Source organism: Oryzias latipes, chromosome 13 (genome assembly GCF_053564925.1).
Source record: "Oryzias latipes strain Hd-rR chromosome 13, Olatipes_Hd-rR_3.1".
Lineage (NCBI taxonomy): Eukaryota > Metazoa > Chordata > Actinopteri > Beloniformes > Adrianichthyidae > Oryzias > Oryzias latipes.
Window position 1 is genome coordinate 30,100,124 of NC_136249.1, and position 27,899 is coordinate 30,128,022.

At 41.5% G+C, this 27,899-nt stretch overlaps 1 protein-coding gene across 2 annotated transcripts in view; it reads right to left on the minus strand.

Annotated features, from left to right (window-relative positions):
* The window catches only part of yap1 (Yes1 associated transcriptional regulator), a 30,723-nt gene continuing 2,824 nt past the window's right edge, over positions 1–27,899 (minus strand). The window contains exons 3-8 of one of the 2 annotated variants that reach the window (XM_023961380.2): positions 19,005–19,123; positions 16,573–16,686; positions 8,333–8,508; positions 5,106–5,233; positions 4,338–4,450; positions 1–2,437 (exon numbers count right to left, since the gene is read on the minus strand). In XM_023961380.2, the coding sequence (XP_023817148.1) occupies positions 2,202–2,437; positions 4,338–4,450; positions 5,106–5,233; positions 8,333–8,508; positions 16,573–16,686; positions 19,005–19,123 (886 nt within the window). In that variant the 3' untranslated portion in view covers positions 1–2,201. The remainder of the gene's footprint in view (positions 2,438–4,337; positions 4,451–5,105; positions 5,234–8,332; positions 8,509–16,572; positions 16,687–19,004; positions 19,124–27,899) is intronic. The other variant, XM_023961381.2, reaches the window with a different exon arrangement.

Below are 27,899 nucleotides of genomic sequence, written 5' to 3' on the forward strand. Positions count from 1 at the left end.
TTACCACAAAGTATATACTTTATTTGAGGCCAATTTCAAAGTATCATATGAAGAAAGGTATATAATGTAACAGGATTTATTGTTCTAAAACACATGCACATATCTATCAAAACAAAATGAACAGTCTTTGTTGAATACAAACTCATTTCATGTGCATTTAGAGAACTCTAAATACAAAATCCTTTAACTTTTTGATTAGTTCTACTGCTACGGTGAGTCAACAGCTAGTAATGCTCTGACAAGTACACACTAAGTTAAGCATTAAAAATCAGCTTTTCAGTGACATCTCTGCATTTGAATGAAAAACCTAAAGCCGCCTCGTGGTGTCCCGCCCCTTTTGCTGCACTGTTATCACCAACACTGTCCATCAATCCATCAATATGTGATTTAGAATCAATTAAAAAGGGTTCTCAGGAAACAATGAAAGACAACAGTCCTTAAAAATAAACAAAAACATATATGTATGTCTATGTACATATACGTAGAGTGTTCCGGCGGCTTAAACCAAAGGACGTGCACGGCAGACTGCTTCTTCTGCAGGGATGCAACGGTGTAAACATCAAAAAACAACTGTGAGAGTGTGTCGTCTCCACTGCTGCTGCAGCAGTTTCCCCAAAAGTATGTAAACATGCGAGTGCTGATGGGAGAAACGCTTTCTCCTCTGTTCTGAGGCCTCATCTTACAAAAAAAAAACGTTTAGGGTTATTAGTCACTCAAAACAACCACCTACAAACAGAAAGAGAGGAAAAACTTCTTTAGACATCTCCAATAACACCTTAAAACACACAAATCATCTGGTTAGCTTATACAGTTTTGTTCGTACAGAAGCCGATTTATGGGAACCAAAACTAAATGTTAGTGTCGTTACGAGAAAACGTCTTTGGAATCTGCTGCGACTGCTCCTGACCGTGCTGTTCGATTGTTCCGGGGTTACAAACTCACGGAAGAAACAAAAAACAAACAAAAATCGAATCAAATCTCGTCTACCACATCTCTACACCGCTCCTGACGTGACTTTCTTTACAACCCGCTTGACCAAACCTCTTCTTTTGAACCCTCAATGCGCAGAGGCCACAGCGCCCTCTAGAGGAAGACAGCTTCAGAACTTGCAATTTAAAAAAAACAAAACATTGCAAGCTGGAAGCAATCGGAGGAAGAGTTTCTGAAATTTAAATTTAACAAAAAAAAAGCCTTTTTGGTTAATGTTTTGCAAAAAAGCCGCTTTGTGATCAACAATAGTACAACACAAATAATACATATATGTATATATGTATATAAAGTAAAACAAAAAAAGAATAAATCTCAACAACAGACTGTGTTAAAAATGGTACAGTTCATCCACGACAGTAAAACTCAAGCAGTTTGAACTAAGCTACACATGTAATAAGCTAAAAAAGTACTAAAAAAAACGACTAAAACTGGGAGTTAGGCCTGAATAAGACCGACATACGAAGGGTTAAAAAGGGATTCCCCAATTCTGTTGAAAACTAGATTGTGATTGCTGAACACTAGAAGGCGGATATATATATATGATAAAAAAGAAAAAGAAAAAAACGCCAGATGCTTTCATATTGCAGAGTAATTCTTCGAGTTGCTCGCATCTTTAAAAAAAGTACAAAGAAAAGAAAAAAAAAATACAACTGAAGGCACTTGATCTATCAAAAAGGTTTAACTTAGACTTGCTGGCACAGCCAAGCAGCAGTGTAGTCGGTCCCTACGTTTGAACGCCCCCCTCCCCCTGCCAAAATGTCCAACCGGGGCCTCTTGTGACCTTTACTCCAAATCAGTATTGTTTCTTGTTCTCCAAATACATCATTTTTGGTTTCTCAGGTTGGTTAGAAAGCAGGCGGCGCTACACTGCGGCAGAGATGGCGCCCGGTCGTCGCCAACGCGAGTTCGTTAAGATGCTGAAGGTAGAAGCGGGCTCCAGATCCACGAGGAGGCCGCTTTGCATAATTGTCTGTTCATAGGCCAGCCTTGAAGACACAGACACAATTAAAAACACCAGAGAGGAGGAATACTGCCTGAAAGGGGAGGGGGGGGGCAGGGGGCGGAGTCTCACACAAGTCCCAAAAAAAGGTTGGCTGAAATGTCTGGTAAAAAGCATCCATGAACCCTTCTAAGGATGAGAGCAGGCAGTTCAGAGCACAGGGAGGAAGAGGAGGAGGAGGAGGAAGAGGAGGTGGAGGATGGCGCCTCCTCTATAACCATGTGAGGAAGCTCTCCTTGTCGATCTTGGTAGCTGCCAGCACGGACTCCATGTCGTTGAGGATGTCGGAGCTCAGGGCCTCCTGCAGGCTGGGCATCAGCTCCTCGCCCTCCACCGCCATGCTCTCCCCCTCCAGGGTGCCCAGGTCCACGTCCGTGCCGGGGATGGTGTCCAGGTAGTCGGGGAAACGGCTGGGCTGCGTCGCCATGGAGGGCGCGAGCGGGTCTCCTGATGATGGACGAGGGGGGAGAGACTGACTGAGAAACTATTGGATCCTTGAAAAGATTTCATTTTCTTTATATTTTGTTTTAAAATGTCTTAGGTGATCTCTCGATCGCTACTTTTATTGATCGATTACCGATTTATTGAGCTCGGATTTTATCAACCCAGCCACATCCTACAATCATGTTTTGTCCCCGAGCTTTAATTCATAATTAAATACAGTGTTTTCCATACTATAATCCATGTACGGATTAACTGATGTTGAAGTGACGCTCTGTCAGAATGTTGGTCTGTTTTCTGAGTTGAACTCAAGGTTGGGTGTTATTGTGAACACGTTAACATGGCTAACGTGTAGCGGTGTCAGACTGTGTTCTTTTTTTACAGTATTACCAGCCAGGTAGGGCCTCAGTGTGGTCACAATAATGCTTGTTTTAGCGTTATTCCTTTGTTTTTCTATGTGAAGCTAAGGAGGTTACATGTGTGGGGAATAAGCTAACGGGGCTAACATGTAGCGTGTCGGCGCGTGTTATTTTTTTTTTGGTTGTGTTCCTTCCCTACTCACTATTTAGCGCGTTCACCATTTTGTAGTGCTGTCCAAATCTACAATTCCAAAATCCAGTGCCATAGAAATTTCCCAGAAGTCTCTGCGAAAAACCAGTGTGCATCGATGCTCACTAGACCGGCGAATATAGACCACAATGCATTGCGTCTGGACCATTTTTGCCCCAAAAGAAATGTATTTCAATGCGTTTTTGAAATAAACCATCAACGTTTCTGTCTTGAGAAGACGTGGATTCATAAATAATCGTCTCAAAACACTCAGTTTAATTAGATTTGAACTTTTTGACATCGATGACGTCATATCTGCCGTTAAAAGGTTACATGTATTATGGATATGCTAACGTGGCTAATGGATTTTTTATATGCGATATTTACAAAGTTGTGAGTTAGCTGTGTGTGTCACATAAAGGTTTGATTTAGTGCTATCAGTTTGTTTTTTTACCAGTTGCAAACAGGATTGGCTGTTTTGCAACGTGGTGAATGTGAAGCGTTTCTCTGAAATCCCCTTTTCCTAGATTTTGATATCTGGTAATAAGACTTTTCCTGTTGCGTAAAACCAACTTGCTGCATGCAGGGTGTCTACACATTTACAAAAGTTCAATTTAAGGCCTTTTTAGGAACGCTTAAAATCTAATTTAAGACTGTATGTCCAAAGAGAATGAAACAAACAGTCGGAGTGTGCAGATTCTTGCTCTACCCGTATGATTCCACCGCTATGATCCCCATTGTGCCGAATTGTAATGTCTTTCAGCAAACCAGCTTCAATAGGATTTCCACAAACCAGTTTTAACCCCCTTTTCTATTCTATTTTAAGGCTTTTCTCCATGAATTTACACTTTCCCCACACCAAGCTAACATGAAGCTAATTAGCTAGCTAAGGTTAAATGATTTACGACCCGTTCAAGACCTTCAGGATCATGAAAATGTTTTTGTTTTTGTTCGACGAGAAAAACTTTTAAGACCCATTCACCAAAATTTTATTTCAACTAAATGTGAGACCTTTTAAGGCTTTTTAAGGATCCAGATCATTTTACTACTTTCTAGCGATTTCCTTCTTAAGGTTTGTGTTCTTTTTCGACGATTAAACTCCCTCTTTCAGCAGGAAAGCGGGAGTTTTTATTTCTTCTTATTTTTACAGCCACTTTATTTTTCTCTTTTTATAGTCACTTTATTTTTTTTCCCATCTTATTGTATTTTATTTTGTAATTTGAAGCTAGATTCCCTGTTTAAACTGGAGCTTCAGAGAAACGGAATTTCAATGTCTATGTATGTGAAAACATAATAGCTATTGACCATACAGTTTAGTTTGACTTTGACAGAAGGAGGCCCCGCCTTCTTCACTCACCTGTGTCCATCTCGTCGACGCTGTTGAGGAAGTCATCTGGAGTGCGGGGGACGCTGTAGCTGCTCATGCTCAGGCCGCTGTCGGTGCTCTCGTCCCTGGAGTGGTAGGTCCCGCTGGAGACGCAGAAAAAAAACAGTGAGAAGTCAGAAAAAATACAAAATACAGAAAAAGATGGAGGCTGCGCTGTTCTGCTCGGATGCAGACTCTCACCCCACAAACGGAGATCCGGGAAAACCAAAACAAAGGAAGAGCCACACCGAACGGGACAGAAAGAAGACATTCGACAAGCCTATACTAATTAGCAGAAAAATATGTAGGCAGAGTATGGCGGAGGCGGGATGAATGAGGTCTTTGTGAGAGCCGGGGGGGGGGGGGGGGGGGGGGGGGATTAGGTCGGCCCGTCTACTGACTGGACCACATGTTCTCATGGCCTCCGCTCGCAGAATCCCATGGAAAGTCCTCCCGCAGCCTTTTCAGAGTGGGTTTCACCAGCTGAAGCTCACACGTGTGCCGCCATTTTGCCCCCCAGCCCAAGACGCCACATTTACGACTGTTCGGGCAGCAGAGGGCGCCGTGAGCACGCCTGCTGCACCTGGCATGAGTCATGACCATGTGAGGAGGGTTAAGCCCAGAGACTGGCCTTCTGTTTTCACGGCTCCTGTAATTCAGGGAGCTCCCTCGCCCGTCCATCTTAGGGTCTGACCCGACCGGCACCGGAACCAGAATCCTGCGTCACAACGGCAGAGCAACGCTCGGCGTCAGACCAACCTGTTGAGGAAAGGGTCGTTGCTGTTTGCGGTCATGGTCCGGGCGTCCTGGGCCATGGGGGAGGAGACGGGGTTTGAGCTGCCGTCCTGATCCATACTGGTGGGCAGCTGGTTCCGTAAAGCGAGCTCCTGCAGATGAAAGGAGGCGCAAAAGGAGATAATTGAGAAACTAATTACAAATTCATCTAAAACCTCAGTTGTGAGTGAAGGAAAAGACTCCGTGCCAGCTTGCTGACTCCATTTTTTCCTTGGACGGAGTGTCATGTTACCCCGAGAGGCCTGCCACAGTTGGAGGCGATTGTTTTCTGCACACGGCATCAGATAAGGCCGAGGATATGAAGTCATGTTGTTCTGTTTCCTACAAATCCTTGAAAGGGTAAAAAAAAAAAAAAGAAAAGAAAAAAGCCTTGCGGGCTGTCAACCTTTTGAGATTTTACCTTTTCCAGACAAGAGGAAGGAAGTCACCCAGGGGGGGGTGTTCTTCCTTGTGACAAATCAGGACCTAAATATTTCTGCGGCTCTAAAGCAGCCGGTCCTGCACAGCCTGTTATCAGAAGGCAAGGCCCTGATTGGGCGGTTCGGTGAAACTCATCCGTCATTCTGCTCTGCCTCCACGGACAAACCAAAAGTTACTCTGTTGTCTTCGTTTACTACCTCCACCTCGCCAAACAATCTGGAAGAACTTTACGGAGAAACCAGAAACAAACAGGGACATTCAGACTCACCAGGTGACTGGATAAAACCACAAACAACAACAACAAACAAGTAATGCAAGCAGAAATGGCCATCCTTTGATCGGATGCTAGAAATCTGCAGCTTTATATGCATCTGAGAAAAACTTCTTTGGCACAAATTTAGGAAATGTAGAAAGAGGTCCAATGCTAGACTCCACATTTAGATTTTCTGCCTTTGTTTAAATTTGAACAAAACATGCAACAAAAACAGTTATGTGCAGTTTTTAAGGTTCTGTTTGGAATCCAAAAAGCCACTAGATCAATCCCATGACAACAAACACATTCTAAAATATCTACGTTGCTGAAAGAAACCAGCAGCAAAACTACAACAGGGTTCTTTGTTAAAAGCAGTAAAGAAAAATCCCAAAAACCTCAAATTTACTCAAACTTACTCCCCAACACTCAAAAATCATTAAAGATTATACAAAAAATGAATCTTGAAATCACAGAAAACAAACAGTAAACTGTTAGTTTGTTCTTTCTACTGCAGCCGTTTTGCTTTCGTGTGTGCACATCACATCACAGTGTTCTGCATCCTGATTGGCTGTAGATGGTTGTAAATCAATCTGCTCCAGGTTGTGTCTCCTGTGTAGAACGCGTTCAGCTTTCCACAAAGCAGATCTTTGCTTTCTTTCTGTAATAGTGGACTCCTTTTTCTTTAAACAAGAGGAAAAGTGAAAATGTTAGGACTTGGTGAAAACTGCCCTTACGGGTAGATGGTTTGCAATAAGAGACCCTGAGCGGGCCGGGCAGGTATTTTCAGATCGTAGACCACCTGGTGAGCCAGTACAGCTTAAAGGGCTAATGCATACTTTTTTCTACGGGCGACAGCTTCTGACCAATAACTATACAACACATAAGGGTAAAGCTGGGGTGAGGTGCAGGCGTGCCGTACACATTTTTCCTGTTTTTCAACGCACTGTGCTTGAATCCCATTAGTGCTGTTCAACTGATGAGTGTGCGCTCTTTGCGACGCGGCCTGACTGTTTAGGAAATGAGACGATCAGTTTGAGTGGACACTTGCCCATCACCTGCATACCCCAACCATAGCGTTTGAGACAACAATCGCACAGGTGCCCGCGATTAAGGGTTTTGCATTATGCAGTGAAACATTTAAATTAATTGTAAATAAAATAAAGCGGACTATTTGGGGGTTTCGTCTATCACGGGTTATTTTTAGAATGAGAGTCCTGCGATAAACACGCAATCTCTGCATCTCAAATAGAAAGTCAAACTCCCTATGCAAGCTTAAAGTTCCACAACCTCTCCCTATGAGGGTCCAAACATAAAAAGCACAGATTTATTAGAATGTATAGATTACCTGATGGAGGAAGTCTTTACTCAAAGACCCTCTTAGATAAAAAAATCGTGGTTTTGGTGTTTGTAACATGTTGGGCCATTTTTCTGAGGATGGAGGACAAATATAAGGAAAATTAAGCTCAAAACTGCATTTCAGAGTATTTTTAATTAAAATTGTTGGAAAAATGCTGTTTGAAAACTATATTTGTTCCATAGAAACTGCACTAAGCCCCTGCTCCAAGCTCTCAGCGACAGAGAGAGAAAGAGGGGGTGGCATTGCTCAGCCCACAACTCAATACTACTTAGCAGAAAATATGTCCTAGAAAACAACACAGGTTTTTTTTTTGATTTGGCCTAAAAAGAACATCATTTTAATTAAAAGACCACTGCGAAGACTTTTTTTAGATCAAAAGAGGATTGGACTGGGACTTTAAATCAATATCTAAGCTTCAGATCAACATGTTCTGTTTTTTACTTAAGCTTGTAGGTCTTATCTGCTGCTGTTTACCTGTAAACACAGAAGAAATAAAGAGGAACACATGTGCAACAGTTCACTGGTTACTCTAAAACTCCTGTTGACACGCTGTACTGACGGGCTCGCATGTGAAACCTTGGAAAATCTAAAAATCTGTTCAAGGTTGTGAGGTGGAATCCAGCAGCAGACGCCAGTCTGTGGAGAGCAAGCCGTCTCTATCGCAGCCAGTTTGAAAACAATAACCTGGTTGCTCAAGCATGCGGGACATAATCTCTGTGGACTTTCAGTAAGGTCAAACAGTCGTTTGCGCTCCCTTTACAGTCTGCTGCGCGCACACGCGGCCCACTTCCGACACGGTGAACTTTAAACAACCCATGTGAATCGTAGGGTAAACAAAGTCTCTGGGACTCTCATCCATCTCATAATCATAAAGCTCAGTTTCTGGTGTTGTGACACAACCCTGAGTAAACGAGTAGATGCTGCTGAACCGCCCTGCGTGGGCGCCGCAGACACGTCACCGTTAGGAAGTAATAAAATCACCACAGATGACTCACAACTCTGCCATGGAAGGGCGGCCGGACAATAAAGTCCGATCAAAGAGGCTTTAAATCCACCACTCATGACTCAGGATCATTAAAAGCAACAAAAACGGTCTGAAGCAAACAACATGCGTTTAACAGTCCTGTCACTCAAACTGGGTGGCGTTTGTAGCGTCCTGACCTGTGGTCTCTGACTCTGCCGGAGAAGCTCCTGTTGCTTCAGTCGGATTCTCTCCTTCTCCATCTGCTGCAGCCTCATCTGGTTGTTTCCTCCCATGACTCCGCCGTGAGGGTTGGGAGGCAGAGGCCCTCCCTGTTTAACCGGAGCGCTTTGGGTGATCCTCTGCTGGTTCAAGGCTGCAAACGAAAGAGACCTTTCAGTTTCACAATCTTGCAACAACAGCTGTGTGTGTGTCTTCAAGTTGAAACTACAGTCGTCAGGAAGCTCTTCACAAGGTTCACTTAGTTCGAATAAAAAACACACAAATGGCTAAGGTTGAAAGAATGCTTTCAGTTTTTGTGTTTTTCTCCACTTGTGATGTCCCCCCCCCCCGACACAAAAGTTTTTCTACCCGTAAATTTGGAATTAACCCTTTAACACCAACGCTGTAACTACAGTGTTTGAAGTACTGAAACTCTTCAAATGTTTATGTAACTAATGTAATTCCTACGGATTCTGATGCAGAAAAGGAGAACAGAACCTTACAGTAGTAAGCAACTTATGCAATCAACATAAACCAGCTCATTGTGGTGTGAAAAGTGTGTCTTTGTGCCGATATGCATCACTTTACTAACGTTAAGTGTTGAATTTTACTTTACCCAGGTAAACTGGTACTTGACTTTACTACCGTAAAGTGTTGAAAATTTCCTCTACCAACATAAAGTTTGCACTGCCTTAACTAGCGTGAAGTGTTGAAAATTTAGTCTACTCACGTAGAGTTTTGCACTGCCATAACTAGCGTAAAATGTTGAAAATTTACTCTATTAACATAAAGTTCTGCACTGCCTTAACTAGCGTAAAGTGTTGAAAATTTACTCTACTCACGTGGTGTTGCACTGCCTTAACTAGCGTAAAGTGTTGAATTTTACTTTACCCAGGTAAACTGGTACTTGACTTTACTACCGAAAAGTGTTGAAAATTTCCTCTACCAACATAAAGTTTTGCACTGCCTTAACTAGCGTAAAGTGTTGAAAATTTACTCTACTCACGTAGAGTTTTGCACTGCCATAACTAGCGTAAAATGTTGAAAATTTACTCTATTAACGTAAAGTTTTGCACTGCCTTAACTAGCGTAAAGTGTTGAAAATTTACTCTACTCACGTGGTGTTGCACTGCCTTAACTAGCGTAAAGTTTTGAAAATTTACTCTATTAACGTAAAGTTTTGCACTGCCTTAACTAGCGTAAAGTGTTGAAAATTTCCTCTACTCGCGTAAAGGTTTGCACTGCCTTAAGTAGCGTAAAGTTTTGAAAGTTTCCTCTACTAACGTAAAGTTTTGCACTGCCTTAGCTAGCGTAAAGTTTTGAAAATTTCCACTACTAACGTAAAGTGTTGCACTGCCTTAACTAGCGTAAAGTGTTGAAAATTTACTCTATTAACGTAAAGTTTTGCACATCAGCACAAAGCTGCTTTTCTCTGTGTCAGAATCCTTTGGCATTATGTTATTGTGTAAATGGTCGAGGATTTACGGTAATTCAAAGAAGTTCTGTTTTTTAGCTGTCACCGCCTACAGCTACAGAGTTAAAGGCTTAAAGTGCTGTGTAGGTTCAGACAGGCCTTTCTGAGACATTACCCAAAAATAAACGCACAATGTGTTTTGGTAAAATATGTCAATGTGGTCCAGTTCCCATTGTTACATATTGACTCCCGTTAGAAGCTGGCTTAAAATGACCCAGGTTTTTTACTAGAGCCAGGTCAGTTCACAAAGTAGCCACTAGGTTGCCTGTTAGACCAAAAAAGTCTCCTTTGTGCATCGCATCATTTAAGATCAATAACATGGGGTCTAAATTGTGCACAACTGTCTTTTTAATACCAGGTCATGACTGACTCTCCTCCTCTTGCGTGGCTTTAGTGGATTCTGTATTTTTTAAAATGTGTAACCTCATTGTCACACCCATGTGTCCATTTTCAAAAGGTTCGTCAGTGCTTCATTCAGCCGTGTCGGGCACAGAACTCAACAACTGTCCACAAAGTCAAGACCCACCCATGGACACGTTTTGTCCATCTTTTTTACATTCCATGCTAGTTTGGGACACGTGGCTAGCATCCTGTACATGGTTCAACTGAATCATTAAAATGCTATTGTCATTTACCCATGTTATTTGTTTAGTAACCTTTGACCTAAAGCAAGAACTCCTCGACCTTTAAGTTGTTGATTATGTGGGGAACAGTCAGGCTTTCCCAGTGGCAGTAAAAACAGGTCAGGAGGGTTTCTTATGTCATCAATGTAACTTTAGAGATAAAAAAAACAAAAAAAAAACATCTATCATCTGCATAAAAAAAGGCATTTTTAGCTTTTTTTGATCGCATCTTTGGCACCATTTGCAATTATTTAGATCTTGTTTGCCTATTTTAGCTTCCAAATCTTCCTTGGGCAGTTTAGCCTCTACCCCATAAACGTATTGTTGCTATAGCTTTCTTTTGCTAATTTAGCACAAACCAGGTGATTTAAATGTTAAATAAGTCGCTGAAGGTTCCCGTTTATCTAGGTGACATTGTCTTGAAGTTAGTCATGGCATCGGAATTTCAAATTTCTTTTAAATGTTTCACCACTCATCTATGTGGTTTCTTTAGTCCGAATTTATTTTTGCCTTCAACATTTTTAGTAGTTCTAAAGCATACGTTAGCATCTGAAGTTAATAGCTTAAGCATTCTTGCATGCATTTTACAGGAAATGCAACCTTCTAGTTTCGGTTTGTCGTTTGTTTGACCTCAATAGTCATACTACAAAAATCTATGAAGCTCCTTTTTTTTTTAAAAGAACCATTGATTGTAACTGTGTGAAGCATATATGCTCTACAATGTGCTCACACGTGGATAGAACTGTGAAAAATCTATGCGTGTATAATGACTGTTTGTTATGGCAAAGCTCCACTGACAACTTTGGATCTCAACAGGAAACGTTTCAACTTGCGTGTGGCGCTGACAGTTGAACACAAATCGAGGATTTAAATCAAACAATTGACCGAACTTTTTTTTTTTTTATTGACTGGCCGGATTTAAATGTGACATAACAAGACAAGCAACTTCTGTATGAGTGCATGGGATGAACTTGCGAGAAAAAAAATAAAAAAAAGGCAGCGCAGCAGGTTGTGTGGGACAAGAAGTCCCAGTGCAAGTTTTCTATCAGGAGTGTGAAACAACTATTCCTGTAAGACCTGATCCCCTCCCACTCACTGACTAAGACAGGCTTTGTCAGTTTTGTACATTGCATCAGTCATGACTTATCCTTTCATTGTGCGTTTTGTTCCCTTCAAAACAAATCGGAGCTTATCCCTCAACACTTGACTGCCTCCTTCTTCTGACCCGATGGGTTTGCGTTGGCTCGTTTGATAACAAGCAGCACGCGCGTATTGTGCTCTGTCTGAGTTTATTACAGGCCAACATCAGGTTGTGCAAGCGGCGTTGTATCATTAAGACTCTTTTGGACGGCAGCTGTAGCTGCATTATGCACTGGAAAGCAACCTATGTGTTTACAATATCGGAGCAAATGTGTTTGTACTGAAAACACAGCTGTTCCCCTGTGACATCGCTGCTATTCTTAAGTGAGGCAGAGGGTGGTGGTGGAGGTGGGGGTCTCTAATAAACATAACTATAAAGCAGTGCTGCGATCTCCTATGCATGTGAAGTAGGTCACGCGTTTCATCACCGGGGTACGGGGGGGGGGGGGGGGGGGGGGGGGCTTACAGTAATTGAACCAGCAGCATGGAGTACCGTTTGTGCGTTAAGTAGAAACCAAAACAAAAAACAGGATGGTGGCACGGTTTTCATGTGGGGGCCTCACCTCCCCCCCGCGCCCCACCCCGGCACCTTTTTCATCACCATTCAGTCACTGTCTGTTTACACTATCACAGGAGCTGAATGAACCCCGGCTGAGGGCTCTCCCTGGGAAGCTCTGGTGGCCCCTCCCCGCCTGCCCCACCACCCCTCCCTCCGACTCTCTGTCCACAGGCCCCCCTCCACCAGCAACCCCACCCAAACACACACAAACACTCCACTCTCTTCCAGAGACTGAATCCCGAGGAGAGGGTGTTACTTCTCCCCGCTTCTTATCTCCTGCAGATATGGAGGTCTTCTGAGGCTGGATCTGTCCGCCATCGGGGCACCGTTAACTCATGACAGGCTCTCTGCACACGGACCACGTCAGCGGCTGCAGATCTGTTCAAGCTTTGGGGAGGAGTTCCAATAAACGTCTACAAAACTCCAAACCCCTTTTTCCCCGACCGCTGAAGGCCGCACAGGAGTTAAGCGCTGCAACGCTCACTCACTAAAACGGCTATTTCATTTGCATTGCACGCACACTTTGCCCCTCACATGACCTGGCTGAAGTGGAAAATGACAAGATTATCAGGAAAAATAAACCTGAAGTCAGAATGAAATGGAATTTTTCCCTCCAGGCCGGCTGGGTTTCTACTGTAAGTCAAGGACTCCCTCACAGACCAAACAGCCAGCACTGGATGTTGCTGGAGGAACCGTGCACAAACACTGGTGGTATCAAACCCTCACCCCACACTGAAAAGACAGGCTCACTCACTTCTGGGCCAGGGTTATAGGCCGAAAGAGTGTGCAGAGTTTGAGAGGCTCACATCAGCAGCACATTCAGGTGGGGACTGCCGGTGGGTCAAGCAGATAAGAGACGACTTAATGCCGTCTGCCTTTTGTCTTATTCACACACTTCCACAGCACAGCCAGCCAGCAACACTAGCCCTTATCTGGCGATCATGACACGAAATCACCTGGGGCAGGTAAAGCCCAGGGTGTGCCAGCTGTGGGAAGCGACTGTGACACCCGGACGCTGCACCTTTGAAGGCTGAGCAAACATTTGTCCTCTGTCGATTTAACAAGTTTAAAAGACGGCCCTCAGGAAGGTGTGTTCATCGCAGAGATAAGAGGAGGAACAGCCCGGCTGTGATTGAAACAAAGATTTATCCTCTCCTCTGAGATCTCAGTTGAGCCAGTATCAACAGTGTATGACTGAGAGTCTGTTTAGTCTAAAAAAATAAAAGAAATAAAAGTAAAAAACACAAAACCGCAAGCCCGATTTATGGAAGCTATAAAAACCTGAACTCATTTCTTTAGATGGTTCGTGCCATTTGGTTGTAATGTAAGCTCACCTGAGGCAGACCAAAGCAGCCTATTTGGTATGAATCCATGGAAGTTACTTCAGTGTCACTTTTAGTTTGAAATATCTTGTTGGTAAATACAGAGTCCTGCATAGTATTTTGGGACCATAAGGCGCAGTTAAAATCATTTTGTTTTCTCAAAGATTGAAAGCACGTCTGAGGTATTAATTCTGGTTGTACTTACTAACCACAGCGCTCGAAAATCTTTTCAACTGTTTTAACCCTTAAATACCGGAGCCGTCCCCGACGAAAGGAAATAACACGTGCTTTTTACGGCCATTTGCGCAGTTAACGCAATTACAGTGGATTCTGAAAACTAAGAACAGCAGGTTTGCTCGGATATGCAACAGAGCGAAGCTTTTAAAGTGTTGCTTTTCTCAGCTATCAGAACTTGTTAAAATTACATTAATTGCATAAATGGTTGAACATTGTGGGAAGTTAAAAGATGCTACATTTTTTTGGCTAAGAAAAAAGAAATGTCCCAAGAATTAAAAAAAAAAAAACTGGAGTGAATGTACTTTTAACAGCAATTATGGATGTAAAAACCTTGGAGATATTTAAATCCAAATTCTGGTTATTATGGTTGTAACTTTTAACTTTTCTTGGCTGCACAGGTCAAAAAATAGCAAAGGATTTGATCACAAATACTTTTGAAATAAACGTGTCTCTATAGTTTTAATGTCAAGTTTGTTTGTTTTTTGCATCTAAACCTGAGTGATACACATAAAAACAGAAAAAGAAATCAAGGATGTAGACCACTCCCCTTTTGAACTCTGTGCCTGTACCCTCACATCTTGTTGGCTGCTCCCCACCTTTATGGGCCTTAAAGAGGACAAATACTTATCCCGTTGGCATTTTCCCTGTGGTCCTGCGTTTTTCTTTCCTCTGCTTTTGCTAGGCCCCCACCACCACCACCACCCACTCCCACCCACCAAAACTTCCCTCCCCTCGACCCCTCCTTTCACGTTGGAGTTCTTTGACTGAAAAGGTCTGGAACAGATTAAGAGTTGGGCCGCAGAATAAAGAGAACTGGCAAAGATTCAAGTCTGTCTGGAGCTGCAGAGAAACAGGGCTGTGCCTGCACAGGGCCTCACACGGGGGAGAGGCAGCCGGCAGCAACCCTCGGTTAAAGGCACTCTACTGCTTTTCTTCCCAAAGCTCAAATTAGCCGCCATTATCAAAGCAGCTGGCTTATAATTGAAGACCTACATAGCAAAGGACACCATTTCTATAGAAAAGTGAGAAGTATTAGCTTAAAACGTGACTAAAATCAAGCTTTCTTTCAAATTACAAAAACGTTTTCAGTAACTTTGTCAAAAACAGCAACATAAACCATAAATGTAGATTAGATCCAAATAGTTTGTACCTCACGTGGCACTTAAGGAGTTAACGTCCTCCCTTTCTACCTCTCACTTGCTCTCGGGGGCCCAAGCCTGTGTGTTCAGGACTTATAAATCTTCAAAAAGCTTTGCCGATCGGACTAGTCATCTCTTCCCAGCTGCCTCACTCCCCTTACAACTCTGTTTTGAACTTTCCAGTGAGCTCTGGAAGAACAACACAATCGCTCACACAGGAACGGCCCTTAAAGAGCCCGGGCCCGGTAAAAACAGTGCTGAAATCAAACGGGATAACAGGCTGCATGTTGATTCACACATGTTGCCTTTGTGAACTGAGGAGGGAGAGCTTCCCTGGGGAAGCATGCTGAAATGAAAGGATGGTACCTGAAGCATAAATGAGTCAGAGTGACATAAAGCAGAACCCTTGATCTCTGGAAGAACCTCCCAAAAACGCAGCAGGAATCGGCCTCCACTCGAGGCCCTGGAGAAGTCTCAGCACATGTACCTGGCCCTGTCACTAATTCACCAACCAAGCCCCGCCGGCGCGCACTCAAAGCCAACTGTCAAACTTTAGCCCAGCCTGAGGGATTAATGGCTAACTCAGCTGCTGCTCTCCACGCTAAGATGGCTGACAGAATGTTGAGAGACAATTTCGAGGATAGAGACAAGCTAGTCTCAAAAAAGAAAGAGGAAAAAAAGGTGGCTCCGTGAAACAATGAATTACGCAAAATTAAAACCTCCGAAGGAAGTGAAATTATGTAACAGAAAACAAAGCTATAGAAGGGAAAAAGTCTCTTTGTGGAGGTAATTCATCATGCCAAAGGAAACAATGGCATCGCTATGTTTCTATTTTTAGGCTTTTGCTTTCTATTTAATAAGAGTCAACATTAAGTCAAACTAGTGGCAGAGAAACGTCTGCATCTTCTGCTCCTGAATGCGCCACAATAACTATGTCCAAGTGCTAAGTAGCATGTTGGGTTGGTGCCAAAACAAGAGGACATGACTTTCAAGACAAGAATAAACCATACGTTTACACGATTCTACTACATATTTATCATCTTAACCGACAAATTATAAAGATCTTTTAAATCATAATGTTTTTATTTGCAACTATACATAAAAATACAGTGACTGTTTTTTTTAAAAGAATGATCTCCAAAAAAAAACATATAAGAGGTGGTACAGACAGTCTTAAAAAAAAAAGACAAAGTAGACAAATGTTCATTTTAAAATAAATGAATAACTTTAAATAAATAAAACATTTTCAACTGTGCCATGATTTTTATTTTATTCTGAAAACTAAGGAGTTGGTAAAAACTCAATCAAGCTTTGCATCTTCTTTATATCTCACAAAATGTAAACGTATTGGAATATTAAAGAAATGAAATTGGTCCTTTTTCACCAAAATGTTTGGAATTTAGCTTTTATAAATAAGGAGATTTCAGATTTAAAAATACGTCTATGTTTAACCACCATATGAACTTATTTAAAATTGTATCTTTAATCAAATCTGGATTTTTTTCAATTATGAGCATCCTCAAAGATTGTGACACAAACATATGATTTAAAAAAATGAGAAAAAACGAGAGAAACTGACTTATTGATAGTGAAAACATAAGAACTTAATTTGATAGTAGACATTTTTTTTTATTTTCAAAAATGCTGTGCATAAATAAAAGAATTTTGTAGTTGATTTTCATTATAGTGAAAAAAAATACTGTCATAAACCACAGTAAACTCACCATAGCGAGTCTCAAGTCGAGGATCTAGCCAGGAAGTAGTCTTGTTCTTGTGGTTAATGTAGTAAATTTCTCCCTCTGGTGTTATGGCTTGTTCCCAGCCTTCAGGTAGAGGTCCTGTGCCAAGACAGGCAAATATAATGTTTACGTGGTACTAAAAGATTTTCTGCAAATATTTTATTCTACCATTATAAAATTGTATTTTTTGAGAAAATACACAGTAGCTAAATAGCAGTGTAGCCAGCACGCCAAGGTTGTACGAGTGAAAATGTAAAAATTATGAGAAATTTAACTTTTAGAAATACTTAACTATTCATTTAAAGCACCGAAACCCACGTACCCAGAGTTAAAAAGAATTGAGAAACTTTTCATGGGTAAATAAGGACATAAGAAATCACAGTAAGCCTGTAGATGTTAGCGTTAGCATGGTAGGTTTATTTTTTTTTGATAAGATTAGCAACATCTCCCCTTAGCCTGCACCAAGATTATTATGGCAGAAGTGTAAATACATGGTAGTACAAACAAGGACACACAGATTAAATGCCAATGTAGTAAGTGTCCAATAAGTATGATGAAAAAAACCAAGCGTTACAAAGCAACAGCTAACTGGCGATTTCGCGAAAGGCAATATTTACAGAGTATTTAGTGAAATATCGATAAAAACATTAGCATTGAGGATATACTCACCTTTTGTTATTTTAGGTTTGCATCTTTTCTGGCTAGCTACTTTGAATTCTGCTTTTATGTGTCGGTTCATCAGCGTCAAATGTAACTAGACATCCAACTTCCTTGATGTGGGGGTGCTTTCACAATAAAATACTCCCGTTGACTTGCTTTTGATTAGGTGGGTTATTCCAAAAATGTTCACACCTTTATTGGGGTTAGCTGTCTCACTTGAGTGTACCAAATAGAGGGAAAAGTCATACAGCTGCAACAGCTGAAAGTCTGGGATGGTTATTACCAGGAATAAGAACTGACCAGCAAAAAGGGCACAGACAGGAAAACAGGCTAGTACTGTTCAATCTCTGATTAACGCATATTATTGAACGCCTGGATTTCCCCATTACACCACGAAACTATATAAAACGTATGGTTTTTTCGTTCCTTGAGTTATTTCCACATCAGTTGTAGCGTTTGCATTTATATTGGGGTGGGCAGCACCAACATTTGCTTGCAAATGAACCAAAGCCCTTGCTTTTCAAGTGGACCAGTATTTGCTTGATTAAGAATTCAGATGAGCTCTCCCACTTGCAGAGCTAAGAAAGCTTTCAGAGGTTTCAGAGGAACTCTACTCCACACCAAATGCTCCAATGTGAACGTGTCCTTAGAGGTTAAAATGCCACCTAGGACAAAATGGGAAGCTATGGATTTTGCCCCATTGCTTTTTGCGACAATATTGGTTAAAAAAAAAATTCTGCTGATAATCAACTTGCACTGGGTGTATCTTTACCCAAAGACAATTGGGAGAGGTTACAGGAAGCTTTAAACCTTAGCTATCACAAAATATGTAAAGAATAAATGAATGGGTTTGGACAATAATTGACAAAACTTCAACACCAATGTTGACATAAGTAATCACGGGCGATGTTATCACCTTACACTAAGAAAATCCTCTCAAGATGGAAACCTGGTGTTTAAACTTTGCACAGTTTAAGTCATCCTTTTGATCATGATGGACAATACCCAATATGTACTTTGGAAGACGATCTCAATGCCACTTCAATTATTGCTTTTTAACGATAACAAAAAAGCTCCAAATGTAAAGTCAGTTAAACAGTAAACCTTTTTACTGTTGTCAAAATCAATTTAGAGTCAAAACTAAAGACAAAAAAGTTGACTCACTAACAAAGAGTAGCAAGGCAACAATAACCCAAATGACAGAGCTTGATCCTGTCATAGCTGCGCGTTTCAAACGTGAGTATACTCTCAGCCAATGTTGTTGAAGAGGTAATTTGCGTTCAAGTTTAGACAAACATTCAAAAAGCCTAACAGGGTATATTTAAAGAACAGGTACCAAAGGAAACGATCAGCTGCAACTTTTATCTTGGAGTAAATTGTTATGTCAGTGACAAACAAACCGGTTTTTTGGTCTGCAGCCCGGGTTATTTTTATGTTTTCTCTCAAGTTAACAGTGTGAGGAGGATAAACTTCTATCTGTAGACTTTTAATCTGTGAACCACAGAGCTCCAAAACATGTCAGACAGGAGGTGTAACTTTACGCCTGAGTCTTACATCACCTAGGGCAAATTCCAACAAAATGGCCAGAACTGAGGCACTCCGGGTGGTGACATGTAAGAACTAGACTACACCTGGATTCGAGTGTGCGCTGTATGAAAGCAAATGTCCTTCATTGGGGCGTAAATTAGAAGTCAATCCACAAAAACATGAAATGACAAACTACAAGTGATAAACTAAGAAGGAGCAAGAGTACATACCACTAGCTGGGCTTAAAAGGTTCTGCTGCTGAACTGGAACGGTACTGGGAGGGGTAGCCTGGTTCAACTGGAGCAGGGCTTTGCGTGGATCCTGCCAAGTGGTGGTTTGATCAATGTGGCTGTAGAAAAAACAAAATAACAGAAAAGTCAAAATCAGTTTCTTGCAGCAGCAAATTCAGACCAGAAGCAAACATGGAGTGATTACTCAAGAGGGACTCCTTGATGAAATCAATCCCTGTTTTTCAACCTCACCTGTAGAGTTCATACTTACACATACGACATATCTGGACAGAACAAGAACAATATAAGAGGTAAAAGATGGCAAAAAATAAACAAAAAAGACAATTTGGGACTATCTAAGAGGCCATAACTGGTTTCAAAACAACCATTGTCACATCAAACAATGTTGCTTCATCTATTTTCTCACTATCTTCGCTGGGATGGGATCAGGGGAGCTGGGGGGTAGAGGTCATTGTGTGCACTGTGAAGGCATTGATAATTAGTGCTTTGTTGGCACTTGTTGCTTGATTAAGATTGAAAGCTAATACAGGAAACCCTTCTCTTCCAAGCAGGACCCTCTCTATTGAGGGAGGGTCAGTGCCAGGCCTCAACACAAGGCCCCCCCCCCCCCCCCCTCTTTTTTTTTTCCCTGGAAGCGCTTCGGACACTGCAGAGTGTCAGGGGCTTTAACAATCTGGCGCCACATTTACAAAGCTTTCACCTGCTTGACAAAAGCGCAGACTGAGCTACGACCTAAAACTATTCACTTGTTCTTTTACTTTTTGTTGTCTTTTTATTTTTATTTAGGGAGCTCCTCATCGGACATAAAAAGGTACCGAACTTAATGACAGAGTGGGTTTACGAAAAAGTGTAACAGCTACTATTCTCTTATTTTGAACTACACATCCCATGTTGTGGATGCGTTTTCCCACCCACTCCGTGTTGTTACAGCTCGTGGTTAATTTGATCTCAAGGCACCATTAGGCAGGATTTTGGAACAGATGGTTGTAGTGAGGGGTTCAAAAAGTTTCTCTCGGACTGTGCCGTAATCCCAGCCTGCCTGTCTGCTTTCTGTCCCAGGCCAGAGAGTGAGAGGGCCTGACTCAGCACTCCTCCCCCTGACACAATGAAACCCATTTTGAAGCCCCCTCATTTATGCTTTATTGATCAAAGGAGCTGCCCCCCCCCCCCTCCCCCACCACCAAACCTTCCCCCCCACCAGCCCTCACACACAAACACTGCAGACCAAGCAAAACAGTGGGAGCTGCTGCAAGCGGACGCGTCCTTTAAGGAGCCGGCCAAAACGAAAGAGTTAAAAATCAAAACTTCCACTGAAAGCTTTCCGGACTGAATTCCATTGGTTACATGAGTCACACAGACGGGGAGAGAGCCCGCCCTAACCATCTTGGGAGACTATACAGTGTTTGTAACAAAAGGGGAGGGGAAAAAAAAAACCAAGACGCTAGGGAGGAGACTTTAGAGTAGAGGAGAAGCGGAATAAAGATGGGAGAGTTTTTTGTACATGAGAGGCCTGCACATCCTGGCACACCAAACAGAAATCCAACTAAATAAAAACAGATAGCTGGATACACAGAGCTTCAAAGCTTCTAGGACACATGGTTCTCCAAGCTGAGCACAGAAGATAGTAAAAATATCTTCTGTAAACCACTGTCTCAGACTGTTTAGGTTTTTTCTTCCCCCTACGGTTTGTCAAAACAGATATAAACAAAACCTTCGGAGAAACACAAAGATACATGTTAATGTGTTACCCAGTGCCAGTCATTTATCACCAACTTTTAAACCTAACAGATTATCCACTCGCCCTCAAAACCTATATGACCAGCTGTAGGCCGCTTCCTGGGGGCGAAACATGAAACAAAACGACGCTATGGCAACTGCCGGGACGGCTGGAGGCCACCAGTTGCTGTTATGAATTGCTGATGATCTGCAACCCTTCACAGTCACAACTGCTCTGTGGCATCTTTACATGTTTGAATGGAACCATGAAGGACACATTTTAGCGTTAAAATGGCGTCCAAAAGTGACGTAAAGATGTGAAAATCGATTTACACAATCTGAAAAACTATGGTTAATAGTAGCCTCTGGAGTACATTGACCATATGGTTGAATTTAAAAAAAAGTACTAGAATTTATCAAAGTAACAGTTCAATCTTTGAGATAACTGAACTGAAAATAATTAATGTTACATGCAGATCCACATTTGAATGGTTTCGTTCACGTGTGACCCCTCTGGAGTTGACTGGAGTAAACGGTGAAAACAGGTCAAAGTACAAAAATAATAATAATTAAGTTTCCACAACAAGTTTACAACATTAATTGTCCTATCATATGCATCTATCACAAAAAAAAACCTCATAAAATCATGATTTTACTCTAGTCTAGACCAATGCCTACAGTTTGTATTTGATGTTTTATTTTGAAAAGATTCCAGGTTGTTTTAACATTTTTTCTAAAGACTTATTTTCTTGCTTGAAAGCATTTGAGAACACATTTCATCCACAGCAGTGCTCCAAAATGGACCAACTGTTGCTTGTAGGCTAATTTTGAAAAACAATACCACAGAACTGGACCAAAATCGGCTTGGCCAACAGTGTGATGACAGTGCCGCAGTGTGCCAGAGTACATTTCTGTAGACTGTGGCATGGTATGAATCATGTGTGCCTGATAAATGTGCCATGGCACCATTCCATAAAGCTTTGACTTGAATTAGATGTCACTGCATGGTGTGTATCAACTGTGCTATATGGAAAACCACAACACAAACTGCAAATGAGTTTGTGCTTTACAAACACAGACAAAAGTACCAAATATACCACCCTGCAAGTATTATTTTTTATTTTGTTCAAAGCATATCCATCTATAAATGGATGGTAAACCAGTAAATAAAAGACAAACTCTCATTGACTCTGTGGGATGTGTTAAGAAATGAAATCTGTTCTGGAACTGGACCAGCTGAACAATCAAGTACTAGCACAAGCTAGTAGTATTTGCTTCGTTCGTACACTTTTGTATGGCCCTTTTTGTCGGGAAGCCATTTAATTGTGGATGACGGATGGAGGTGTGTGACTGCCGTTACAAGCTACACAATCTATTGCAAATGAGAGGAGTGAATCTTTACTAAGCTTCTTCGTGGGAACGTTTTAGTTAAAGGCCGGGGTACAGCAGCCAAGGACAGAACTGTGGTTCAGATGGGACCTATTATCGACCGAGATGACTGTAGCACGAATAGATACTAATTTATGCTCAAGCTGTCATTGTGGTTAACTTAGCGGAGCACAGAAGAAAATACAAAATTGCTCTTCTACTGAAAGCCTAGCTGAGGGTGTGACGATTACCAATGCATCGCCATCCTGTGTCTTAAGAAACAATAAAAACTTGACTTCTTTGACAAAGAACTGTTGTCTCCAAATATCAAAATGTTGATCATGCTATATTTTTTCAAGCTTTAACTTCGTCATTGGATTGGAACAACACTCTAAGAAAACTAGTTATTTTATTGTCCTTTTAAAGACCCAATCCTAGAATGTATCCTTTACTTTGCTTAAGTAATACGAAAGTTACTTGTCAACAGTTACTTCAGAGAGAAAAATCCAGACCTGAGGTAAAGGCTAACAGCTAAACAGCAGATCAGAACATGACTTTCAGCCAGACTAACTGTTTATCTTTGCAAAATTCATCAAAATCAGATGTAAACAGCTGTTCTCCGCTGGTGTAAAAGGGAGCGAGGTGATAGAATAAACCCTCCCACAGCTGAGTTGTCAAAATGTTAAAAATGGGATCCTTAGGGCTGCATGGGCCCCACCCAGGGAGTGCATGCCTGGAAGTTGGTTGAAGCAGATGAGTAAGGAGTAGTCTGAGAAAGGCCACATGCAATCAGCCCTCCAAGGCGAAGATGACCACCTTTTTTCTGCTTGACTTGGGACGCCCGGCTGCCCCTCTATCAGCAGGACATTATCAAAAGAGATTATTGGGGTGACCCCTCTGACCCTTTTGTAGCTCTGAGTTTCTCTTTGAAGCAGAGCTTCCATTGTCAAACTTACTAATGAAGAAACGTGTTCTCAAAGCAAGGAACTGATTAGGGAACTCCATTTTGGATGAAAAGAGTGAAGACTTAAGCCTTTTAACGTCATGTGAGATTAATCAGAAAAATGATCAAGAGGTTTCATACATGGAGTCATTTAGATTCTAAAAGGATTTAAGAGAAATCCCGGCGATTGGGGTTAAGTTGAACGCGTCACCTGAGAGGAAGCACTTCTCAGAGCTCCATCTCTGTGGAGATGCCTTCAGTGACAGAGGAGGTATTGATGTCTGAAACAGAGGTGTTACATCAAGACCTTGGTAAACATCAGCCTGACTTTCTCACAGGCCCGTTTGTGTACCGAGCTGACAGGCCCCAGTTGAACAGGAAGGTTCTTGTCTGTGTGTGGTCAATAAACCAAAAGTTTGTCAAACACAAAGTTGCTCCAAATGAAGGCTTCAGACAGGCTCTCAAGCCCAGGCTTCCCAGCAGCACTTGGGACCCAACATGTGGACAAAATTTAGAATGTAGTTAGTGGATTCATCACTTACAGCATCGACCAAGACGCCGGTTTTACACCAGAAGCCTCATTTAAATAATTATGCTAAAACAAGTTGATTAAATCCATCCCACTAACTGTAACTCAGCTTTACAGCAACAAAGATGTCGCACTAGTTTGAGTTCCTACCAAGGATGGTTACAGCTGGAGCCAAAGGGCACTGAATGCAACTTTTCAGTGTTTCCATTTGAATAAAAAAACCTCAATTCTATTTGTGAGATATATATTTACTTTATATACAAAAAAATGTCAAACTGTTGTTTTGCTAGTCTGAAGAAAACTGTGAAAAAGAACTTTCACTTCATTAGAAAGACTCAAAAAGTATGTTTTAAATGAATAAATAAAAGACGTTTTCTACTACTTTCAGGTAGCTTTTTATATATAAAACTTAAGTTGAAGAGAAAAATAAATCTCAATATTGAAATCTCAAATAAATGAGCAGAGTTTGGCGGTGATGAGTTGTAGTTACACATCTTAAATACTGATAATTTAATCCATTACAGCCTTTCAGAGTAGTTTGCTGGTAGTTCAGTGTAATCCTAATCCACAAATCTGCGTCTTTTGTTTGTGTGCCATACTTATCCAATTCTAATCAACAAATAAATACAATTTATTTCATTTTATTTTATATGCAACTTGGTTTACTTTTTAAGTAAAATTTTAAATGATTACTTGATTAGAATGCATATCTGGCGTTGTTACACACTAAAATCATCATTTACCCAAAAGATGCTATCAATTTATCACAATTATGGATTGTTTTTCCTTTCTTAAGGAAAAAAAAATTGCTGAAAATTGCTTTTCAGTTAGTTTAAATCACTATTTATAGTTTTTTTGTAACTTAACAAATTGTTTTTTTATGTAAAACCAAATAAACTGAGTGCCCTGCTGCCCAAGTGTTCCTATGATGTCAAGAAAACAAGCCCTGTATAAACCACAATAAAAGTATTTGATCAATGAAACTCAAAAGGAACCTTTACACTTTAAGATCCATTCGTGTCTTATTGTAGTGATAATTGGTTTACTGGGAGTAAATCAGAATTGAGTTAAACAGAACAGAAGCTGGACGGCCAAATAGACACGCGTCTTATTTTACTCAAACGATGAGTTTCTGACTTATTCTTGGTTCGACAGATGTTCAGGAAACTCTATACGCAATGCCCAAACTACCCTCTTAAACCAGTTATCTGAAGATAAAGTCCTAAATGATCATAAAGAGTAAATATTATGGTTACTATTCGCAAATAAGTTAAATGAGAGATAACTATTCGGGGGAAGAAAAAAAAAGGGAAAAGTGAGCACGTCTAACTGCGAGAAAGCCAGCTTGTGAAAACAATTAGAGATCTAGCTGTGAAAAGACAAAAGTGTCCATCAGCCCAGAGCTCTACCTGCCCCTGGGGGCAGACAAAGGCTCGTCCCTCAAAGCTTTCCTCAGCTTAGGCCCCACTTCCCACCAACTAAAAGCCCCTTTCAAAGCTGCATTTAATAAGTGCCCGGAAACGGTGATTACCCCTCCGAGTTCAACGGTGTGTCTAAATTAGAAACCTTCATTAGTTTATGACCCAGCCTGGGAGACCGACCCCCCCACCCCACCCACCCACTGGGAGCACCAAGCAAGGTGACCCAACCTCTGTGCCCCTGCTGCCATAAATCAAAGACCACGACAAACTGGAAGAAAGACAGGAACAGGTCAACAAAGTCTGTTGACCGTCTTCCAGCTTTTGTTTTAATGTAACAGTATGGAGAGAAAAAAAAGCTGTACTTTCCTCCAACTTTCATTAAAAAAAAATCAATTATTCTTGAGTTTTAGAAACTGAAAATCAAAAGAATTATTCAACAATCAGCCCCCCAAAAAATGTTTTTTCTGTGTTTAATTAGACCAAACAAATGAGTTTTTGCACAGGTGCAGTGATTTGAACAAACACGCTGCTCTCCCACCACCATCTTCAAACTTCATGTCAGCCATTTGTCTATTTTGGGAAAGGCTCACATGAGTCTCAACAGGCCTGCGGTCTGAATAAAGATCACAGTTACACTGTCGGGACAAAGGCAGGGCCAGGGTTTCTCCTGGCCCCTCCGCTAGTCATCTCCACATGGCTGCCATTTAACTCCCCTTGACACAAAAGAAGCACCACCGCAGAGTCCGTTCACTTCCAAACCGGGCCTGGACTTCACAGTGGAGTGGGGACCGGTGGTCCGCCTCAGAGCGGCCCCTCCAAACTCGTCAGCAGAACTTCGACGAAAAAACTTTCACCCCGATTTGATTTATCTCTAAGGACAACAGCGGTCACCGGAGTGAAATGTGAGCCCCCCAATCTCTGCTAACTGGTGACCCGCTCCCCACCCCCAACAGTTCTCCCACCCACACACACACACACACACACACAGACTCTGAATGCGACCCCCCCCCCCTGCCTCCCGCAACTTGTCGGAGTCAGACAACCCCTGTTTATAAATAGGGGAGTGTCTTTTCCAGCAGCTCTGCCGAGGCAGCCTTTATTCTGGATCAAGTATCTGCACTTTGATGTGTCCAGAAGACGTCTCCTCCACTTTGCCTTATTCCAGCACAGAGCCTGAAGGCATCACAAGTAGACCCCCCCCCCCCCCCCGTGAAGGAAACCCCACTTTCTGTTCACGGGTATCTACAAACATGTTTGATTTCCAAATGCAACCAATGGAAATACTTTTTTCCTAGAGTGCCTCAAACCTTTTCAATTTCTACTATTCAGAGAGACGGTGAAGCAATAGATCAAAGAAAAACCTTTGTTTTTAGTTCAAACAAATCTTTGCAAACTTTGCAAAAAAACCAACACAAAGTAGCAGTTTAACGCAGTTTCTCAAAAGGAAACTCTCTGTCTTTGAAACTCTTTCTTTTGATTTTGCTCTAAATATTTAACAACAAAAACTAATTCCAGAATGGACCACATCTGTAAACCTAAAGAATTCTGGGAATGAAACTGTCTTTTGATCCGAATACATTGGAATATGTGCTTCTCTAAACCCACATTACTGAACCTCTCAAAAAGAGAGATTATTGTGACAAATATAAATAATTCAAGCCATCCCCAGGCAACGCAAAGGAATAAAAACAAAAAAAAACTACCGGTAAACACAAACATCTCAGTCCTATTCAGACTAACTGTGACCAACCAATAAGACGAATGTATTCTAGCTACCTACAGCTATTGGGCTGAAGATCCGCTGGTGAGCAGATGAGTTTAGCAGGACTGTCTGTCCTTTGCTGTCTGGGCAGCAACAGTGATCCATTGTTTCTGCTGAAACCTGAGACCAAGAAAAGAATCACTACGTACAACACAAGTCCCTCAAGACGGCTCTTGTTTGCAGACGCCACCAAATGTAATAACCTACAATCTAACTATTGCGATTGTCTCCTTCTGCGCACACCGGCCACCATTGTGCACTGTAGCAGATTTGGAAATGATGGTCAGCACGATGCACGCTGAACAGAGCCGTCCTTTGAGGGACAGGGAACATTTCTCTGGCTTTACTGGGGGCTAAAACCTCCAAAATGTTGATCCTGAACTTTTCCTGACATTTTGTTTTAACTTACAAAGTCACCCTAATTCCTTGACTCAATGTTTTGGAGGTTTTTCTTTGTCTTTTTTGTGTTTTTTTACCAGCTTTAATGACTGCAATATTTTCCAGAAATTTCCAGGCAACAACAGATTTTAGGTGGATGGAAAACCAAAGCTATGCAAATGCAGACAACAAGAATGATTATTCACAATGAGTACCAAAGAAACACACTAAAATACTAAACATAATTACAAATATGCATATATATGAACCGTTTAACCAAATCAAAATAAGAGGTAAACAGATTTACAGAAAGAAGGGTGACTGGGTGGAGATAAGGCCCCCAGCTGAACTCCTCAACAGACCATGTTTGTTGGCTTTTTTCATTTTGATATCTCATAAACGGAGTAGCTGGCACCAACTTGGTCTAACATGGGGCAATGAACTAAATAACACTCAGACTATGTGCACTTAGTACATTCAGTACTGAGGTGGACTTCAAATGGTTATGAATTGTAACCCATCTATAAATACATTTTTGGTTGATAAAGACTTCCTTGGATTAGAAAGGAAAACACGTCATGGAAATTAAAACCCAATCAACGCTGCGTGAAATTGAGAAAACTAGTTTTGTCCCAAATTGTTTGTGGTTGCTCTGTTTGATCAGGGTTTTCTGTTACTTCCAGGTGAAAGCCCACTGCATAGGCCAGCTTAGGTTTGATGCCTGGCTGCAGACATGGATGTCCAGAACCAGAAGTCC